Genomic DNA, 18,667 nt, shown 5'->3' with positions numbered 1-18,667 from the left:
GTGGCCATGGGCACTGCACTGGCTCTGGTCAACAGACAGCAAGGACGAGGACTTGAGCCAGGAGACCAAAAAGTGGGTAATCTCTACTCAGCCCCACCTATTATCCCACCTATACCATGAGAAAATGCCCACCCAAGTCTTCCTTCACTGGGCCATGTGCACCAGCTCCCACTTTGTCTGCTGCTTCTTCATGATCTGTGAAATCAGAGAATTTTTCAACTTCTTATTCATATTTTGATTTTAATAACTTTGGCATCTGTTCTGCTTTCCTGAAGATTTCTTCCAGGTTCCTCCCAGGAGGTTTCCAACGTTCAACATGCATTTCATGGCCTGGTCTGTTTTGCCAAGGTGTCTGGTGCCTTTAGAGCCACCAGACTCAGAGCAAGTCTGGGGTCCAGATCATAGGCTTTCTCGGCAATGCTTCTCCAAAGAAGAGCTTGGAGGGAATCTCCACAAACCAGGCCTGGCTCCCTGCCTGAGAGCAAGCAGTTTGGAGCATTTTTCCATGAGGAGAAGTTTCCACATGAGGAATAGTTGGCTTCTAAGTTTTCTCTGATTCCGAGGAAGTACCCTCCAGGGGCAGGGATTCCTCCTGCTCTTAGCCATGCCATCACTGAGGCTCCCCACTTCAGGTGGAAATCGGAACCCAGGAACATGTGGCAACCAAGCTCTGCGTGCTGGTTGCTGAAAAGTTCATTTGACTTCTCATGGGTCTCCCTCCCTGTGACAAAGGTTGCCAGGGGTTGAATCATGTTCCCAAAAGATGCTTGAAAACAAATTTATAGATGATACAATTTAGTCAGAATCTTCCATACAAGGCATCCTAACCACACATGTTAAGATGGACTAAAACATACGCTTGGTATTTCTGGACTGCTGTTAATTTTGCAACTGTATTCCAATAGACCATAGCAATGTTAAGAATGCATCTTTATAAGTGGATGCTAATCGATCAAGGAATGTTACTAATGAAACCATAGATTTAAACTTTTTGCTTTTAGAGATGGTGTCTTGTGCCAAGCGGGAGGGCAGTGGCGTGATCATAGCTCAATGCAACCTTGAACTCCTGGGCTCAAGTGATCCTCCCGCCTCAGCCTCCTAGAGTAGTTGGAACCACACGTGTCTGCCACCATGCCTGGCTTGGATTTAAACATTCTAAAGAGTCATTTAGTAAGTCTTTGTCCTTTGTTTTAAAGAACATAAACTAGTGTTTCTGTCATCCAAATCAGCATGATGCTATTCATGGTATGAAGTCTCTTATTCCATCGACCTGTGTACTGTAACATGGGATAGTGCAAGTTGTTTCCGTGATTTCCATCAATACAAAATAAGACTTAATTCTGAAAGAAAAGGAAATTGCAGTCCTAACCGTCTATTACCTGCGAATAGGACCTTATTTGGGAATAGGGTCTTTGAAGACGTGATCTAGTTAAGATAAGGTCCCTGGAGGGGGCCAATCCAATATGACTGGGGTACTTATACGAAGAGGGAAATTTGGACGCAGATACACAGGGGAGGAGGCAGGTGAAGACGGAGGCAGAGGTTGGAGTGATGGTGCCACCTGAGGCACCAGAAACTAGCTAAGGCAGGAAGGATCCTCCCCCAGAGCTTTCAAAGAGACCACAGCCCTGTTGGACTCTTGATTCAGACTTCCAGCCTCTAGAAGTATGAGGGGGAACAGTTCTGCTGTTTAAGCCACCTGGCTTGTGGCACTTTTTGATGGCAGCTCTGGGAAAGTAGGAGAGATGTCCAGCACATCACACCCCCAGGCCTCGCAGGCCAGATGACTGGGCTTGGCCAGGGTGGGGTCCCAGTCGGCACCCCTGCCCTTCAGCCCTCTCCCCTCTGGGACCCTGCACATCTTCTCCCTACTGCTGATCAGTCTGCTCGTGGTTCTGCTATGAGACCCCTCACAGTTTGATTTGACGTGAGATTCAATTGCGATTACGGCTAGTGGAACCATTTTAAAACCGGACAGACTCAGCTTCCTGCTTGAAATCTGCCCAGCCCCATCTGAATTGGGAACTCACATGACAACCTGACATCAGTGTTTGTTTTGCTTCTCTTTTTTTCCCCCCAAACCAATATAGCTGGATCTTCCAGGTAGAAGGAGCCTCCGAAGTCATCTCCAACCTTGACATTCCATACTTTTCTGCCAAGAAATCAGGAGAGACCAACTCAAAGGGAGAGACTTGCAGAGCTGCCCAAGGCAGGTCTTTTCCAAAGCTTTCGCCATCACTTCAGTAGAGGCCCCTTGAGCTCTTTACGCGTTAAGTAGAGAGGTGGCTAATGACCATGAAGGGCAAAGTGCATTTGCATATTGGATTATCTCATTTTACTCTGACATACCTCGAGATAGGCACAATTGCTAGCCCAGGTTGCTTTGGAGAAAACAAGAACTCTGCGGGCTTATGTGCTTTCTCCACGGTTTCACAGCTCATCATCAATGGGCGGGATTTGCAAACGGGACTCTCACTGTCAACTGCATGTGCAGTCCTCTCTGTGCAACGTACTGCCACCTCCTGCCTCTCACGTTGTGTCTCCCCTCGCACCTCTTGGTTGGCCAGCAGGGTGCTCTGAGACCACAGCTCCTGCTGCCATCCCTGGGAGGCCCCTTGTTTATCTCCAGCCTGGGTGCTGGAATCTTACCCCTGCAGTCTCTGCTATGATTCTTGCATGCCAGGACTTACAGAAGTCACTTCCTCAAATGTCCTGAAGCCTAATACCCATGTGGACTGACGCATTAGTTCAGGTTCTTATAGAGGAGCTAGCTGGAGAAGGCAAACTTAACTTCTCATCCCATTCTGAAATGGAGCTCTGTGGATTAGCAGTTTGTGAGAAAGCAAACAAAACCAGAAGGAAGCACAGAAATTCAGAGTGGGTGGAGCCCAGGCTGCTTTTTATAACTCTTGGATGTCAATCTAAAAGGATCCAGCAAGCCGCAAAACAGACTTCTCGCCCTCCTGTGTGACCTGAAAGGTAGTTTGGGTTCACACAGGAAAAGTGGACACCAGACACGGGAGGCTGAGGCCTGTGCTGCAAGGTTGTGTGGACAAGCCCCGTCCTTCCCTGAGCTCTTCCTGCAACCCGATTGTTTCACTTCTTCTCTTTCCTTCTCTCAACTTTTATTCTACAAGAGCTCACCAAATCAGTGTGTGACTGTGTAAAAAGTCCAGTGGAAAGAACACTCGGTTCCCTTCTCCATTCAATCCAGGGTGGCCACATCCCTCTGTGCCACCACAGTAGTCAGTGGGCAACATTCATTGCTGCACAGGGCATGGTTACTGCCAATACAGGTCTGAACGTCTTACCTCCTTCCCCAGACTCAGGGCAGGGGCTGAATCTCACTGTAAACTGAGACTAATAAATACTGGGAACCTTCCATCAGTTTTTTCTTCTGAATCAGCAAGATGGTACAAAACAATTACCAGAGTACCCAGCTGTAGAAAGAGCCTCTAATAGTTCATTTGCAATAATAATTCCTGTTCAGTGGAGATCTTTAGCTTTGCAGAAGAAACTTTTTTTTTGAGTTGGAGTCTCACTCTGTCGCCCAGACTGGAGTGCAGTGGACGCTCCCGGCCACCGCAGCCTTGACCTGCTGGGCTCCAGCGATCCTTCCACCTTAGCCTTCAAAGTAGCCAGAATTACAGGCATGCGCTACCACGCCCGGCTGATTTTTTGACTTATTGTATAGATGAGGTCTCGCTGCCCAGGCAGGTCTCGAACCCGCGGGCTCAGGCAATCCACTCACCTCAGCCTCCCAAAGGCGCGGGATTGCAGGCTGAGCCACCGAGCCCGGCTGCAAAAGAAACTTTAATTTGACAGTATCACGTAAAGCCACCTTAAGCTGCCAGAGTCACATAAACTACACGTGGCAGTCTGCTGGTCCATGACAGACAGTTTTATCTAGTTGGAAAGGAAGGAGTGTCCAGCCTGGGGTACGTGACCCCTAAATATTTGCTGAACGATGGATGATTTGACGCTTGAATAACCCCAGCAAAGCCCATGGCCGTGCTGGTGAATGTGTAACTGGGAGAAACTCTCTGTAGATGTGGTTGGTCTTTTCCTAACTATGGTCATGTGATGAGAGGAGATGACGATGACAGAGATGAGGAAGGGATGTCTGGGCTGGAGACAGAAAGCTTTGTCACCTGTCACCTCAGTTCTGGGATTCTGAATGGTGACGGGGGTCTGTGTACACAGGACATTTAAAAGCAAAAGAAACATCCGGCTTTGGGCTTCCACCCGAACTGGCTCCCTGCCCCACCCTCCTGTAGGCCCAGGACACAGGCTGACTTGTGGCCAGGGTGCAGGGAAGGTCACCAGCCACAGATCCTCTGCCAGTCTGGCTGAGGCAAGATCATTTCCCCTGGTCTCCACTGTCACAACACGGGCTGTGTGACAGTGGGGCCAGCCCGTCCACAGGCAAAGCACTGGTGTTCCGCGTGGGTTTAGGTTATTCCTAGTACATCTTATTGATGATGTGTAGTTCTCAATAGGGCAGTGCTGTCTTTTTCAATGTATCTCAGCATTTCATGAATCGTCCTACTTCTGATAAAAATAGGTGATTACTTTCAACACATCTTAGACGTAGTGTTACGTACTTTACGATGACCACCCTAGGAAGACTCGTGACCACCCCAAGCTACGGACAAGGGACCCAAGGTCCAAAGAGGTAGCTTCACATGCCGAGGTCCCAAGCCTCAGGTAGGATGGCAAGGACGGGCTTGATGCATCTCGGCTATTTTACTTGTTCCAAGACTTTTGTGCAGTGCTCTTTCTGGCTTGTGCTACATCAGTTAGAACTGCAGTCAGCTGCTGTTAACAGAGGCCAGAAAGGACTTAGACAAGTGAGAAGTTTGTTTTATTTTTTCATAAAATCTTCTGGAGGCAGGGCATCCAGAACAATCATAACAACTTGGGGGCTCCTTGGGTCCTGGAGTGCCACTCTCCTCTGGGCATGCTGTCCCCACTGGATGACTCCCACCCTCTCAGTTTTCTCGTGGGCCAAGGTGGCTGCTGGGGATCCAGTTCTTGAATTTCAGAGCAGAAGGAAGCCAGAGCTCTGTCCACTTCTTTCCTTAAACAATTTTTTTTTATTTTAAAGATGTGGGGTATAATTCAGGGCTAGGTTCACTTCTTAAGGAGCTACTTGGAATCCTTGTTCAGCAAACTCCACCTACGTCTCCTTCATCAGGCCTGAGTACCACACGGTTCTGAGCTGTATGGGATGCCATAGTGCAGCCTCTCACGTGGCCTCCTGTCTCCCACTTGGGGTTGTGATTCCTTTCCTAAGGAAGAAAAGAGTGGGTTGAGGAAGGGCAGCCAGCAGCCTCGGCTACCTGAGCCACTTGTGTTTGGTGGCTTCTGCACGTGCACTCTTCTGAGCTTATTTCCAACGGAGCATTTCTGTCCCTTCTAAGTGGCCTTTATAAAGTCACTGGAAGTCTGCAAGTTGGAATTGTGGTAGGGCCTAAATTCGAAAAATCGTAAGGTGTTTGTTATACTTGCTTTCCTTTCTCTGTGTCCCTTTTCCGCCTCAAGGCGTGGTCACTGGCACACAGTCTTTTCAATAGATGGTAGTCACTCACAATATCTTCACCTCCTGGCCCCCAGGCTATGTGCAAGACTGATGAGCCTATTCTCTTTTAAAGAATGATGATCTTTAGGTCATGCTGGCCTCCTTGATGGTGTATTCTCCTGCATGCATAGTTAAACGATAACCTGCCATTTCGCAGCGTGTTGCTTTTCTAGAATTGCTTACTGCTCAGGAGTCATGTAACTGTGGTCACAGGATTTGTAACTTCCCCACTTACCCCGTAGGTGACATCATATTGTAAAACCTGAGACTGGTCTTTGAGATATTTGCTGACTTTGCATTTTGGTGGACTAACAGACACCAACCGAATCAGAGGCCTACACCAAGGAACTGAGTTGACCTGTGGCCTCAACCCAGGTCAACATACAAAGACAGTTTCTATATCCCTATGACTTCATTGCCAACCAGTCAGCAGTACCCATTCCCTAGCCCCCTGCCCACCAAGTTAGCCTTAAAATTCCTAGCCTCCAAATTCTCAGGAAGGCAGATTTGATAAATATCTTCCATCTCCTTCTGGCTTCCTGCAATTATTAAACACTTTCTCGGCTGCAACACCTGCTGTCTCAATGTATTGGCTTTTTCTATGCAGCAGGTGAGAAGAATGCTGTCAGCAGGCAACACTTTCCCCACCCTGGTGTCACATGCCTTCCCAGTTCTCACTAGGTAAGGTGTTTTCCCGGGATTGGGGGAGTGAAGACAGGAAGCAAAACAAGTGTGTGAACCTCTTTTTCCAGGACATCTTTTCACCATGAGCTGGCAAAACATTGGAAGTATTCTGGTCCCTGGGGCCTTCTCTAGGACGGATATGGCAGGCAGTCCAGATTCCAAGCAGGAGGGGTGCCCACTGCTGTCATTGCTGAGATGTCTCATATTGCATTCTTTCTTTTTTTAAACTGCCACCACTTTTCTTCTATTTTGAAACTTCCAATCTTGTAGAAAAGTTATAAAAACAGCACAATGTGTGCCTAGATATCATCCTCCCACTTCTCCAGGTGTTAACATGTCACTGCATTTGCATTCTCTTCTCTCTCTGCACACAGATGCTTTTTTTTCTTTTTACTGAATCATCTGACATTTAAGTTGCAGACGTCTTGTCATTTTATCCACAAATACTTCAGCCTTTATCTATTAAGAGCAAAGACATTATCCTATAGAACTGTAATGCCACAATCACACCCTATTTCACAATAGTACTATACTATTAACACACAGTCTATGTTAATATTTTTCCAATCGCCCTGAAAAATGACCTTTTTTCTAAGCCAGGATTCAATCAAGGAAAACAGAGTACGTTTAAACTGCCATGTTTCCTTCAGGGCAACCTCTGTCCCTTGCCTTTTTATGTCCTTCCCAGCATTGATATTTGTGAAGAATCTGGGCAGTTGTTCGTCCTGTGAAATGTCTCGTTAGTTGTCCCATGAAGTGTCTCACAATCTGGATTAGTCTGACAACTCACAATTCAATTCAGTCAGACAGTCTTGGGAAAATGCTTCACAGCTGACAGTACACACATCATGTTGCAAACACAGGAAGGGGGTACGGCATCCTCCTAACTGGTTCTGCTGTTAGTGTTACTACGTTTGAGCATCTCACTAAGGTGATGTCCTCCCAAACCCTTCTGCTGCAGAGGCATTCTTGTTCTCCTCTTAATGAACAGCAACCTGTGGAGTGAGTCTTTGAATCTCTGGCACCCCAAAAACCTTTTGACTCAGAGGCTTTGACGGCCGATGAGAATTCTACCCTGACTCGATGATTGCATTCGTGGTTGCAAAATGGCCACTGCTGATGTGTATTGTGTGAAATGATACCTTGCAAAGTAAATCCCGTCTCCTCACCGCTTTGCATTTTCCTTTCGGAACCATTTCAGAAGGGCACCTGCCTGACTCTGCCTGGTCATGGCTCAGAACACAGAGCCTGAACTTCCCTGCTCCATCCCTGAACAAGAGCACATACAAGCACACTGGCTTCAGAAGTGCACAGAGAGCTACGGCCTATACAGGCCAGGGCTGCCCGGCCTTTAGAGTGCCCCGTCCCATAGCAGATCAAACTCCACATCAAGAAGTGTCTATTTCCCCAAAGTCAGTTCCGCCCTGGAGGCAGCCTTAGGCACACCAAGAAAGGAGAGGGCACATGGGGCCCTGGCAATGAACTCCTGGCTTTACTGTGAACCAATACTGGGGCAGCACCGAGTTACAAGGACTGGCAGCCCCAGGCGCTGGCTTCCCTGACCCTGTGAGTGCCACTTCTTTCTGTCAACAGTTGCTTGGGGCCTAAATGTTGAGAAGCAGCAGTCCCAGTCCCAGCCAGGCCACCTCAGTCAGACCATGCAGGGAGGGTTAGGAACCGGTATGTTGACAAGCTCTCCAGGTGGTCTCCTGGGCAGCTGGACAGGAACCCTTGCTTAGAAAAGACCCTCTGCAGCTCCACAAGGGGACTGTCCCATGGACACACAATGGCAGATGTTGGTGATGAGTCTGTCTCATTACGGGAAAGCCAGCAACAAACCCCCAGAGGTGTGGAACGAGGGTAGAGGCGTTCAGCCTAAACAGGTCTCTTGTACCCTAAACTTGCAATTTACCCAAGGCTTTATAAAAAGTCATGGTACCTAGAGAAGCAACCAGAATCTGTGGTTCTCCAAATTTAGTCTCCACCAGAAATACCTGGGAACATTGCCCCCAAGGATTCTGAGTCGGGATCTCCAGTGGCACCCAGGATTATGATTGTGCAGCCAGCTCTCCAGGTGCCTCAGAGCCCCTGGCCTGGATGCCACTCTGCACTTACCTAGGACAGTCAAGGAGCAAAAGAGGCGGGAAGGAGTGCTTTGGCCTCCATCCGAGGGCACCCACAAAACCAAACCGGCAGGATCTGAGCTCACACGGGAAATGCTTCTGAGTTGCCAACCACACAGAAACGTTCAGATGACACAAAAGAGACTCTCCGTGAATGCACTCTATTTTGCACCTCATGGCACCGGAGACTCCAGGCAGGCTGAGCCAGATGAAGGCTCCCACACAGCCTCACCACAGGGTCTATGTCAGCAGACCCCGGGGGGCTCCCTGGGGGATTGCAGGCCATCTGAACTTAATGGTATCTCTGTCAATGCCCTACCTGATTCCAACTCCCCTTCCTCTCTGACAGTTCTTCCTCTCACTCTGCTGCTCAGTCAGGACTAACTGTATGTACCTATAGCCCCCGAGACAGAAGACTAGGACCCCAGAGCAGGGAGAAGGATGGTGCCAGTTACAGCAGTCTGTATCAAGGTGTGAGGTCAGAACAGTGCAGGACGCTGGCTTGCTTTTGCAGGGCAAGTGGCCTAGGTGGCTTCCCACCCAGAATGTAGCAGGAATCTTTAGAGAGAGATAGGACACTGAGGCTGCTTTGCCAGGAAATAGCGTTTATTCATGCCCGCACCGGCTCAATGGATTCACATCCAAAGGTTGAGCCCCAAGCGTGTGTATGTGGGGGGGATGATAATTGCCTTTTATACAATTTCAGCTTCTTTGTCCCCCAATAAGGCTTACATATTAGTAACATACTGGCTAATTGGGTATTTCATAGCTCAAGTTTACAGCAGAGTTACACTTGCACACTACAGATTGGGGCCACATTCCTTTCTAATATGTATTATCCAAGAAAGTTCTTATGGTGCTAGAAGAACTCTTTCGTTATCCTTGGAAGTCTTTTATTTTATTGTACTAAGGGTAGGGGCTACCCTGTCCTGTGAAGACCTTCACCTTATGAGGCTTGGGGAAGGGCTTCCTGCCTCAATCCCCCCTTTGATGTTCGAACCCCTTTCTAGAGTTATAGAACATCACTCTGGTTTAGGGATTTGCACTTCCATAACAGCATTTCATGTGCTGCTGTTTCTCTTTCAACCATGGCCTCCATGAAGCTGGAGACAGACCTTATAACTAAGGGAGCTAGACATGGAAGGATTAGACAAATTCCCAACATCATGAGTACAATGGCTATGGGCATTTTAAATCCTCCAAAAGTTAAGAGCCAACCTCCAAACGGTTTTTCGGGGTCCCAACCTTTCCAGGTTTGGATTGGGACATGAGCAAGCTTTTTTATCTGATCAGTGATTTCCTCTATGACCTTTCCCTTATCCTCTAGTTGCAAGCAGCAGTTGCTTAAGTTAAACTTTCCACAAACCCCTCCTTCAGAAGCAAGCAGGTCATCTAAAGCTAAGCGGTTTTGATAAATGGCATTGTGCATCTTAGTTTGCTGTTTGGCCAATATGCTAAGGGCCTTTGCAGTTTTATTAGTTATAATTTCAGTACCCGCCTATAATCAAATTATGTGGTGTAGCATGTAAATGGGGGTCCGATAGTCCCAAGATCCATTCTGTGCCCAGTTAGCTGGGCCATAGTATTGGATAATACTCTCCAGGGGGCATTCATTATCTTTCCAGTCTCCAATTTGTAGAGCATGTCGCTTTCTTTGGGAGTTCCAGGTTTTATATATTTGGACCCTCAATTGTTTTTCCTTTGCAAGTGGGAGTAGGGAAAAGGAAGGCCGGATAGACCCAAACACACAAGCTCCTATCCACTCAGAAGGAAGTACAGTGTAGGCTGTTTTTTACAGATCCAATATAGTCCATTTGGGATCTGCCATCTGATGTTTGTGTCAATAGTATTCCATGCCTGCTGGAGGCATGGGAAGTCAGACAAAGGGTGAGGATTTGGTTCAGGGTAGTCTGGGGGCCCCTACCACTGAGTTTTGCTAGTTGTGGCATTATAATACCTTTGGCCTAGGCATGTCATATTTCTGATAGGAGTGCTAAACGTCATTCCCCGTTGGACAAGGCAATTTTCTTTTATATAATTGAGGTTTTAAATAGCCAAATTTCATTGGCAGGACTGGGATACCCTGTTTCATTGTGGAGCTTGTGGGGTTCCAGTTTTCTAGCTTCCCATGATCTCCTATATTTGTTTCCCCACATACATAACAAGAGGAGATCTTTAGAGGCTGAGCAATAGTTCCTATCAAAGTTAGGAACAGATTTCTAGTTCTAACAGAGAGGGGAGGGCGACTACTTTCTATTTTTCCATAAGGCCTCATGGGAGGAGGCTTGGAGTGGGATTGTGACTCTTTTGACATATAGTAGGGCTCTAGAGTCAAGACCTCACCCATGGATACATATGCCAAGCTGACGGCCTGTTTTTCATCCCAGATTTTTTAGGTTAAAAATGATAAAATTATGGGGATTGCAGGCTCCTAATTTGCAATTAGAGGTGGCAACACCCTTTTGAAGGAATGCAACTTTACCTCGACCTCTCCAAGTGGCCTATGATACACAGTCCCAATGAGGAAAAAAGAATTCAGATAAACTATAACATGGGGACCACATTCCATTTGCAGGCTGTTCATATATATACTTATCATTGCACCTATACTCCTTCTCCTGGGCTAGGCTTCCATATGATTTAGTACCAGTACTGTGGATTACAGCATACTAGGTTTCATTCATGGCTGAGCAGGTGTCAAAGAATACAGACACCACTTGGTGGGGATTGGTGATTAGGGGTTGGTTAATTAAATACCCTTTCTCCTTGGTGCAACGAACCTCTAGCCATTCTTTACTCAGGAGGTGTTGTGGGTTGTAGCAGGCGTACTGATTTTTTGCTGACAGATAGAATAGATAGTCTTATCATGCCTGCAGGTCCCTGAAATAGTTCCCCGGCAAGAGAAATAGGCTTGGTAAAGGAGGGTCGAGGTAACTCCTTGACCTGACCTGGTTGTGTAATTACATGGGTCACATGAAGCATAGGGCTTTTAAATTACAAAGGGGAGCCAGATCAGTAACAATAGCTAATGGTTATACATCCTGTCCAAAAGAGATAAGAGTGCTAACAGTAACCTCTCACCAGGGGTCCCACTGTCTGGAGCAACTGATGCCAAACCTGTAGTGAAACACAAGGCAAGAATTACAGCAAAAAACAACAGCAAGGGATGACACTGCATTACACTAAAAACACAGTCCGTTTGTTTGTTTGATGGTCGATTCCTCAAGCTTCTGCCGTGCGTAGATTAGTCAGCTTCTGGAGTGACCAAAGCAGGACTGCAGTCTTCTAAGGTCCTGGGGTTGTGGCCTCAGAGAGTGAGCTTCCTGGGTGCTGATGGATTAGCAGTGCACTCTCAATCTCGGAAGACTGGGTTTACTCTGCTGTGATGAATCCAGGGGTCCATCTCAGCAACCTTTACTGCAGTAGGAGTGGACAAAATAACCGTGAACAAACCTCTCCAAAGGGGCTTTAGGGGCTGGATGTTCCATTCCTTTACTCATACATCATCCCCTGGCTTAAAGGAGTGAGCATCTATGGTTATGCTCTCAGGTAGCCGCTCTCTAACCCAATGATGTATAGCGGTAAGGGCTGAGCCTAGAGCCTGCATCTGTTGTCTTAGAGTAAGATTACCCACCTCTTTTCAATCTCCTTTTATATCTTTAACAATGGGGGAAGGACATCGTAAGGAATTTCAAAAGGGGAAAACCCTGTCTCCTTAGTGGGGCTAGACCTAATTCTTAGCAAAGCAATTGGCAATAGCTGGTACCATTGCAAGTGAGTTTTCTGACACAGTTTACTCAGTTGCGGTTTTAGAGTTCAGTTTATCTGTCCCACTTTTCTGGAGCTCTGGGGGCAATAGGCAGTGTGTAATTTCCATGTGATTCCTAAGCCCTTTACATTAATTATATTACATTGATTATATTGCCTCAGCCACAAATGCCAGCCCATTGTCTGATCCTATAGTGATTGGGATTCCGAATCAGGGAATGATTTCTTTTAGAAGTTGCCATCCCCCTTCATGTGCCTTTTCGGTGCAGGTAGGAAAGGCCTCTACCCAACCCGAGAAAGGACACAAAAACTAACAGATATTTACAGCCTCGGACCCAGGGAAGCTCAGTGAAGTTCACAATTATGTTTTCAAATGGGGCCCCTCCAACACTCTGCACTCCCAGAGAGATCCTAGGCCCCCTGCCACGGGTTATTGCTTGCACATACTTCACATTATTCACATACTGCATGGTCTATACTGGAGAGTTGGGGAACATAGAACTGCTGGCATAACGTAGTCTCGAGAGTTGTCCGGCCTGTATGAGTTTCTTGATGAAAATGCTTGACAAAGGTTGAGGCCAAAGTCTCAGGGACAGCAACTTGCCTGTTTTAAAATTTCCACCATACACCTGGGAGATAATTCCCATCTTCAGTTTTGAACGAAGTTTGCTCATGCTGTGAATCATCAGGGTCCCATTCTGCCAATGGACTTGGGAACAATGTGGCTGCCAAAGTTGTTGGTGCCATTGTTCCTTGGGAGGCTGCAAGCTTTGCCTCCACCTTCTGGTTTCCTTGAGTAACCATTGTGTCTCCCCTCTGGCATCCCCTGCAATGCATGACGGCCACCTTTTTAGGGGCCTATACAGCATCTAAGAGTTCAAGGATTTCTTTACCATATTTTTTGTCCTTGCCTCCTGAGTTGATTAAGCCCTTCTCCTTATATAAAGCCCCGTGTGCATGGGGAGCGGTGAAGGCCTATTTAGAGTCAGTGTATATATTGATATTTATTCCTGTCACTAGCTGGAGGGCTCAGGTTAGTGCAATTAATTATGCCTTTTGTGCTGAAGTCCCTTTTGGCAGAGGCTTTGCCTCGATGGTGGACTGCAGGGTTATTGCAGAGTATCCTGCAAACCGTTCTCCATCCCTTATGAAGTTGCTGCCTTCAGTGAAATATTCCACATCGGGATTCCTGAGAGGCTGGTCTGTCAAGTCTGGTTGGCTGAAGAACACTTCGTCCATGACCTTGGTGCAGTCATGACAGGGCTGATGCAGCTTGGTAGGCAGCAAGGTAGCAGGGTTGAGAGTCTGCACCACTTCCAAGTGGATGCGTGGATTTTCACATAACATTCCCTGGGATTTGATCATTTGAGTGTTAGTCAACCAGGATTGCCCTTTATATTCCATTAATGTTAACACCAAGTGTGGCGCCCGGACCTTTAGTGCTTGTCCCATAATCAACTTGTCAGCCTCTGTCACTAGAATGGCCGTGGCAGCGAGTGCCCATAGGCAAGGCGGCCAGCCTTGAGCAACAGTGTCAAACTGCTTGGAGAAGTATGCTACTGGACGATGCCATGACCCTAGCATTTGGGTTAAGACCCTATCCCCACTCCAGTATGTTTGTGTATGTATAGGAAAAATGGCTTAGATATGTCAGGGAGCCCCATTCTAGGTACACTAACGAGGGCTTGCTTGATTTCCTCTAAGGCCTTCTGTTGTGATTATTCTCATAACATGGGCTGTCATTTTCCCCCCTTTGTGGCTTCATAGAGACGCTTTGCCAGCAGTGAAAAGTTAGGTATCCAAATTTTACAAAACCCTGCGGCCCCAAGAAATTCCCTAATCTGATATGTGGTAGTTGGAACTGGAATGGAGCAAACAGCTTTCTTTCTTTCTGGGCCAAGCTGATGTTGCCTCTGGGATAAATGGAAGCCTAGGTATTTTACCTTTTCTTGGCAGATTTGGGCCTTTTTCTTTGAAGTTTTGTAACCGACATTCCATAGGGGGGTAAGGAGCTGCTGTGTTCCTTTCATGCAGTCCTCCCGTGTTTGCCTGGCCAGCAGTAGATTGTCCACATATTGGAGCAGCATACAGTTGTACTGATCTGCTGGGGAGTCCTTTAAGTCAGAGGCTAGTGCTGTATCAAAAATAGTTGGGAAATTTTTGAAACCGTATGGCAGTCTAGTCCAAGTCAATTGGCTTTTGTCACTGTTATCAGGATTTTCTGATTGAAAAGCAAAAATCAGCTGACTGAGGAGTCAAGCAGATGCAAAAGAAAACATCTTTGAGGACTAAACAGATAAAGTAGGCGTCTTCGGCGGGATTAAGACTTAAGAGAGTGTAGGGGTTGGGGACAATCAGGTATAAAGTAACAGTGGCTTCATTTACTACCTGAAAGTCTTGCACTGGCCTGTAATCATCTGTCCTCTGTTTCTGAACTGGCAGTAACAGTGTATTCCAGGACGACTGACAGGGCCAGAGGATTCCGTATTTTAAAAGTCTCTCCAGGTGCTTTTGGATCCCAACCTGTGCCTTGCAAGGGATGAAATACTGTTTCTGATGGATGGGCACAGCCCCCGACTTTAGTTTCATTACTACTGGGAGTATGTTCTGGGCCAGTCCAGGGGAACTATTCTCAGCCCATACCTCAGGCACCTTGAAGGGAAGTTTAGGTTCTTGCCGTGGCTCCTCTGTGAGACTATAGAGACACCACTCTTCCCCTCTGGGGACTGTAAGAGTCATGATTTTTGCTTCAGGACTCCCCAGGGACAAAGCTGCCTGGCCACTGGAGTAGAAGGTTATTTGGGCTTCCAGCTTTTCCAAGAGGTCTCGGCCCATTAAAGCCACAATCCAGGAGGTACAGAAATTCATGGACAACTTCATGGCCCCCTAGATTGCATCGCCGTGGCTCCCACAATGGTAGCTTGTCTTGGTAAAAGAGGGCCCCACGGGCTGGGTTACTACAGAATGTTCTGTGTCTACCATGAAGTCAGGGGGCCGGCCCCCTCAGTCATTTGGACCATAGGCTCCCAGGACCTAGTAAAATGGCACCTGGTCTGTCCTAGTCTTCCTCATAATTTTCCATGGCAGCCAGGCCACAAAATGATCCTCAGGGGCCACGTATGGTTGGGGTGCAGACTGGTATTGTCCCTGAACCACCTGGCCTCTCTCTCTCTTCCCTGAGGAGCCGGATGGAAGTCTTCCAGCTCTGGACATTCATTTTTCCAGTGCCTCTCTTGGAAGCAGTGAGCACATTGGTTCCTCCCCAGTCTTATCACTGGGTGGGGCATCCCTTCTTGCTGGCCTCTCTGCTTGCCTCAACCTGAGCCTCAGCCTGGTGGGGCAGCTCCCCAGGTGCATTGGTCTGCCAAAACAGTGGCAATCAGGTCTACTTTCTTTTTCATTTTCCTGTCTGCCTCCCTCCGGGCCTCTTGGTCTTGATGAACAAATATCTTTGCTGTGACTTCTATCAGTTGGCTAGCATTCATCCCAGCAAAGCCTTTTAACTTCTGTAATTTGTGCTGGATGTCTTCCTGAGCTTGGCTTACAAAGGCTGCATTAATCATTTGCTGATATTCAGCTGCCTCTGAGTGGAAGGGCGTGTAAAGATGGAATGCCTGGCATAGCCTCTCATAAAACTGGCTGAGGCTCTCTTCAGGGCTTGGAGCACCTCTGAGGTTTTATTCATATTTATGGTCTTTTTCCTTCCTTCCTTCCTTCCTTCCTTCCTTCCTTCCTTCCTTCCTTCCTTCCTTCCTACCTACCTACCTACCTACCACCAAAAAGGGCCTTTTGATAATGCTCAAGCATTTGAAATCCACAGCCATCATTGGGGTCCCATTGGGGGTTTTCCTTGGGGAAATGTCTTTGGGCATATATTTGTGAGTTCAGCGTTCCCTCAGGTGTCTGCTCTTCTAGCCATTTTAAAGCAGCCTGAGTAATGCCACGACGTTCTTCAGTGGTAAAAGTTAAGAGGAGCTGGTGGCAATCAGTCCAAGTGGGCTTGTGGGTCTGAATGATGGACTGCATTAGATCAATCATGGCCTGAGGCTTCTTAGTCTATGAGGGGGTATGATGTTTCCAGTTCAGAAGGCCAGTGGTCGTAAAAGGCTGGTATATAAAAGTATGTTGCCCCCTTTGGATCTGGCTCTCTGGATTGTAGTATAGGAGCCCTCTAGTTTCCCTTAACGGTAGTTGTAAAGCCTCTTGACATCCATGGGGAGGGAGGCTGTCAGCAAAGTTTCCCTGGTGCCTTCCTGCCAGGGTGTAAGGAGTTAACATTGGCGGCTCTGGAGTAGTTAGTTGCTGCCTGGAGCAGTTTCAATGACCCTGCGGAAGGGGTGGATTCTGGGCTAAGGCCAACCTCTGACACAGCTTCAGCTGCAGCAATTGGGGGGGGTGTGTGTGGGTGACAATGAGGGGTACAGTGGCACATAAGGTGGGGGGGAATCTCCTCAGGTTCCTCAGACAGAACTAGTTTTTTCGACTCTTGTCAGCACCTTGAGGGAGCTGTTGCTTGGGCCAGCATTATTTTATAGGTGTTTTCTAGACAGACTTCTATCCAAGGTGGGTGACAGAGGACTACATCTTGTCAATAGTCAATGCAGAGAAACTGGTCTGGGTGGTCTGGATCTCCCACAATGATGTCAAATAACTTACTAACTAGTCTCTTATCTCTTGACCCCTCAGAGGGCCACCACACCCCAAAGGAAGGCCAATCTACTTCACAGAGGGTTCGAAGCTTTCCGGGAGTTAACTTAATACTGTAATTCCCTGAATATCCCTTTTTGAAATTCTTTACCATGCACTCTAAGGGGTAAGCTTACACCGATTGCCACTCATTTCCTCCCACTAAAAGATGACAATCACACACAAGGTCGGAAGGAATGGGTGGGGTAAGAGGATGGGTTGGCCACTTTGCCCTTCTCCAGCCGTACGCCTTGTGGGGATATTTCCGGTGCCTTCTGGCAATAGGCGAGTAGGTCTAAGCCTCGACCAGGTTTTGGCCCAGGGTGTCATATTCCTACTACAGGAGATATTTCAGGTGCCTTCCTGGCAATAGGCGAGTTGGTATAACACCCTGACCAGGTTTCAGTCTCACTATAGAACTTACTCCCGCCATTTAGCCATATGAAGATCACTACCGGCCCCCAAATCTACTCCCGCTGTTTAGCAGTGTGAAGGGCACCACTGGAACCAAATCAGGGCTACAGCACTCGCTTCGCCACTAGGTGGTTTGTTGTTCACTCACATTCACATGTCTTCAACCCGCCGCCCAGTGCCTTAGAGTTACGGTTTCATCCCCCTGTGGACTACTCGGGCGACTCTGGGAAGTAATCAGGCTCCCCTTCTGCCTCTTAGGGGTAGGTCTACCAAATTGAACCCAGGTTCTTACCAATCTGGTGGGCGTGGCTCCCTTGACTGGTTCCTGAGCCTCACTGCATTCCATTATGCTCCCAAGGTTCTCACCCCAGCATGCTGGGATGGGCAGTTTCCTACGGATCAAGTGGTCTGCTGGTGCCAGGCAATGTCACGCCAGGGTGCAATCTCTCCAGTCGTACTCCGGTAACAAGGGAGGTGGAAACACCATCTCTGCCTCTCGCTTCCCAGCCAATGCACCAGAAATGTAGCAGGAATCTTTACAGAGAGAGACCAAGACCACTTTGCCAGGAAATAGCATTTATTCTTGCTGGCATGGGCTCAGTGGATTCGCATCCAAAGGCTGAGCCCAGAGCATGGGGGGCAGTGTCTTTTATACAATTTAAGCTTCCTTGCCCCCCAATAAGGCTTACATATTAGTAGCATACTGGTTAATTGGGTATTTCACAGCTCAAGGTTATTATAGCAGAGTTACACTGGTGCATTACAGATTGGGGTCACATTCCTTTCCAATATGTATCATCCAAGAAAGTTCTTATCTTATGGTGCTATAAGAACCCTTTCATTATCCTGGGAAGGCTTTTATCTTATAAGACTTGGAGGAAGGACTCCCTGCCTTAGTGCACGTGGACAGCTCTTTGCAGTCACCAACAGACTCAGTTTCCTTTGCCAGTTTCTGTCTGGGACATGAAGCTGGGGAGCCTTTCATGGCTAAGATGTGTTGAAATGTGTTGTGTTATAAGGGGCGAGCTTTCAGTCATCTCAACTACAATGACAGTGGAAGCAGGCCGAGCACAGCTCTAGGGACTCTTTTCCTGTGTGTTCTCTACACAAACCATATTACCCTGGTCCTCAAATTTTTGAACTTCCAAGAATGATGCTACTTTTATAGAGTCTAAGGTGACACAGTCTCTTCCCTCTACCCCCATCTTGTCTTGGTACTACTTAAAGTAGGAACAGACAGTGAGAACCTCATCAGTGTGAAGGACAATACATGATTAATTTCCAGAAAATGAAGTAAGGTTTGTTGATGTAACCAAAAGACAAAACAAAGGGAGGCATGGTAATAGTCACATCTTGGGGAAATAAACTTACTTAGAAATAAGAAAGCTGAAACACTCCAGTCAAATAGCAA

At 47.4% G+C, this 18,667-nt stretch overlaps 1 protein-coding gene across 1 annotated transcript in view; it reads right to left on the bottom strand.

Moving 5' to 3' along the window:
- Positions 1 to 323: 323 nt before the first annotated feature.
- Positions 324 to 18,667, bottom strand: part of PKD1L1 (polycystin 1 like 1, transient receptor potential channel interacting) — a 158,459-nt gene continuing 140,115 nt past the window's right edge. The window contains 7 exon segments of the mRNA XM_021714974.1: positions 324 to 766; positions 2,031 to 2,152; positions 4,605 to 4,645; positions 5,184 to 5,291; positions 5,817 to 5,889; positions 11,146 to 11,227; positions 11,470 to 11,505. Of these exon segments, the coding sequence (XP_021570649.1) occupies positions 324 to 766; positions 2,031 to 2,152; positions 4,605 to 4,645; positions 5,184 to 5,291; positions 5,817 to 5,889; positions 11,146 to 11,227; positions 11,470 to 11,505 (905 nt within the window).

Source organism: Carlito syrichta, unplaced genomic scaffold (genome assembly GCF_000164805.1).
Source record: "Carlito syrichta isolate Samal-C Ts95f unplaced genomic scaffold, Tarsius_syrichta-2.0.1 Scaffold306292, whole genome shotgun sequence".
Lineage (NCBI taxonomy): Eukaryota > Metazoa > Chordata > Mammalia > Primates > Tarsiidae > Carlito > Carlito syrichta.
This window is presented reverse-complemented; position numbering and strand designations above follow the sequence as displayed.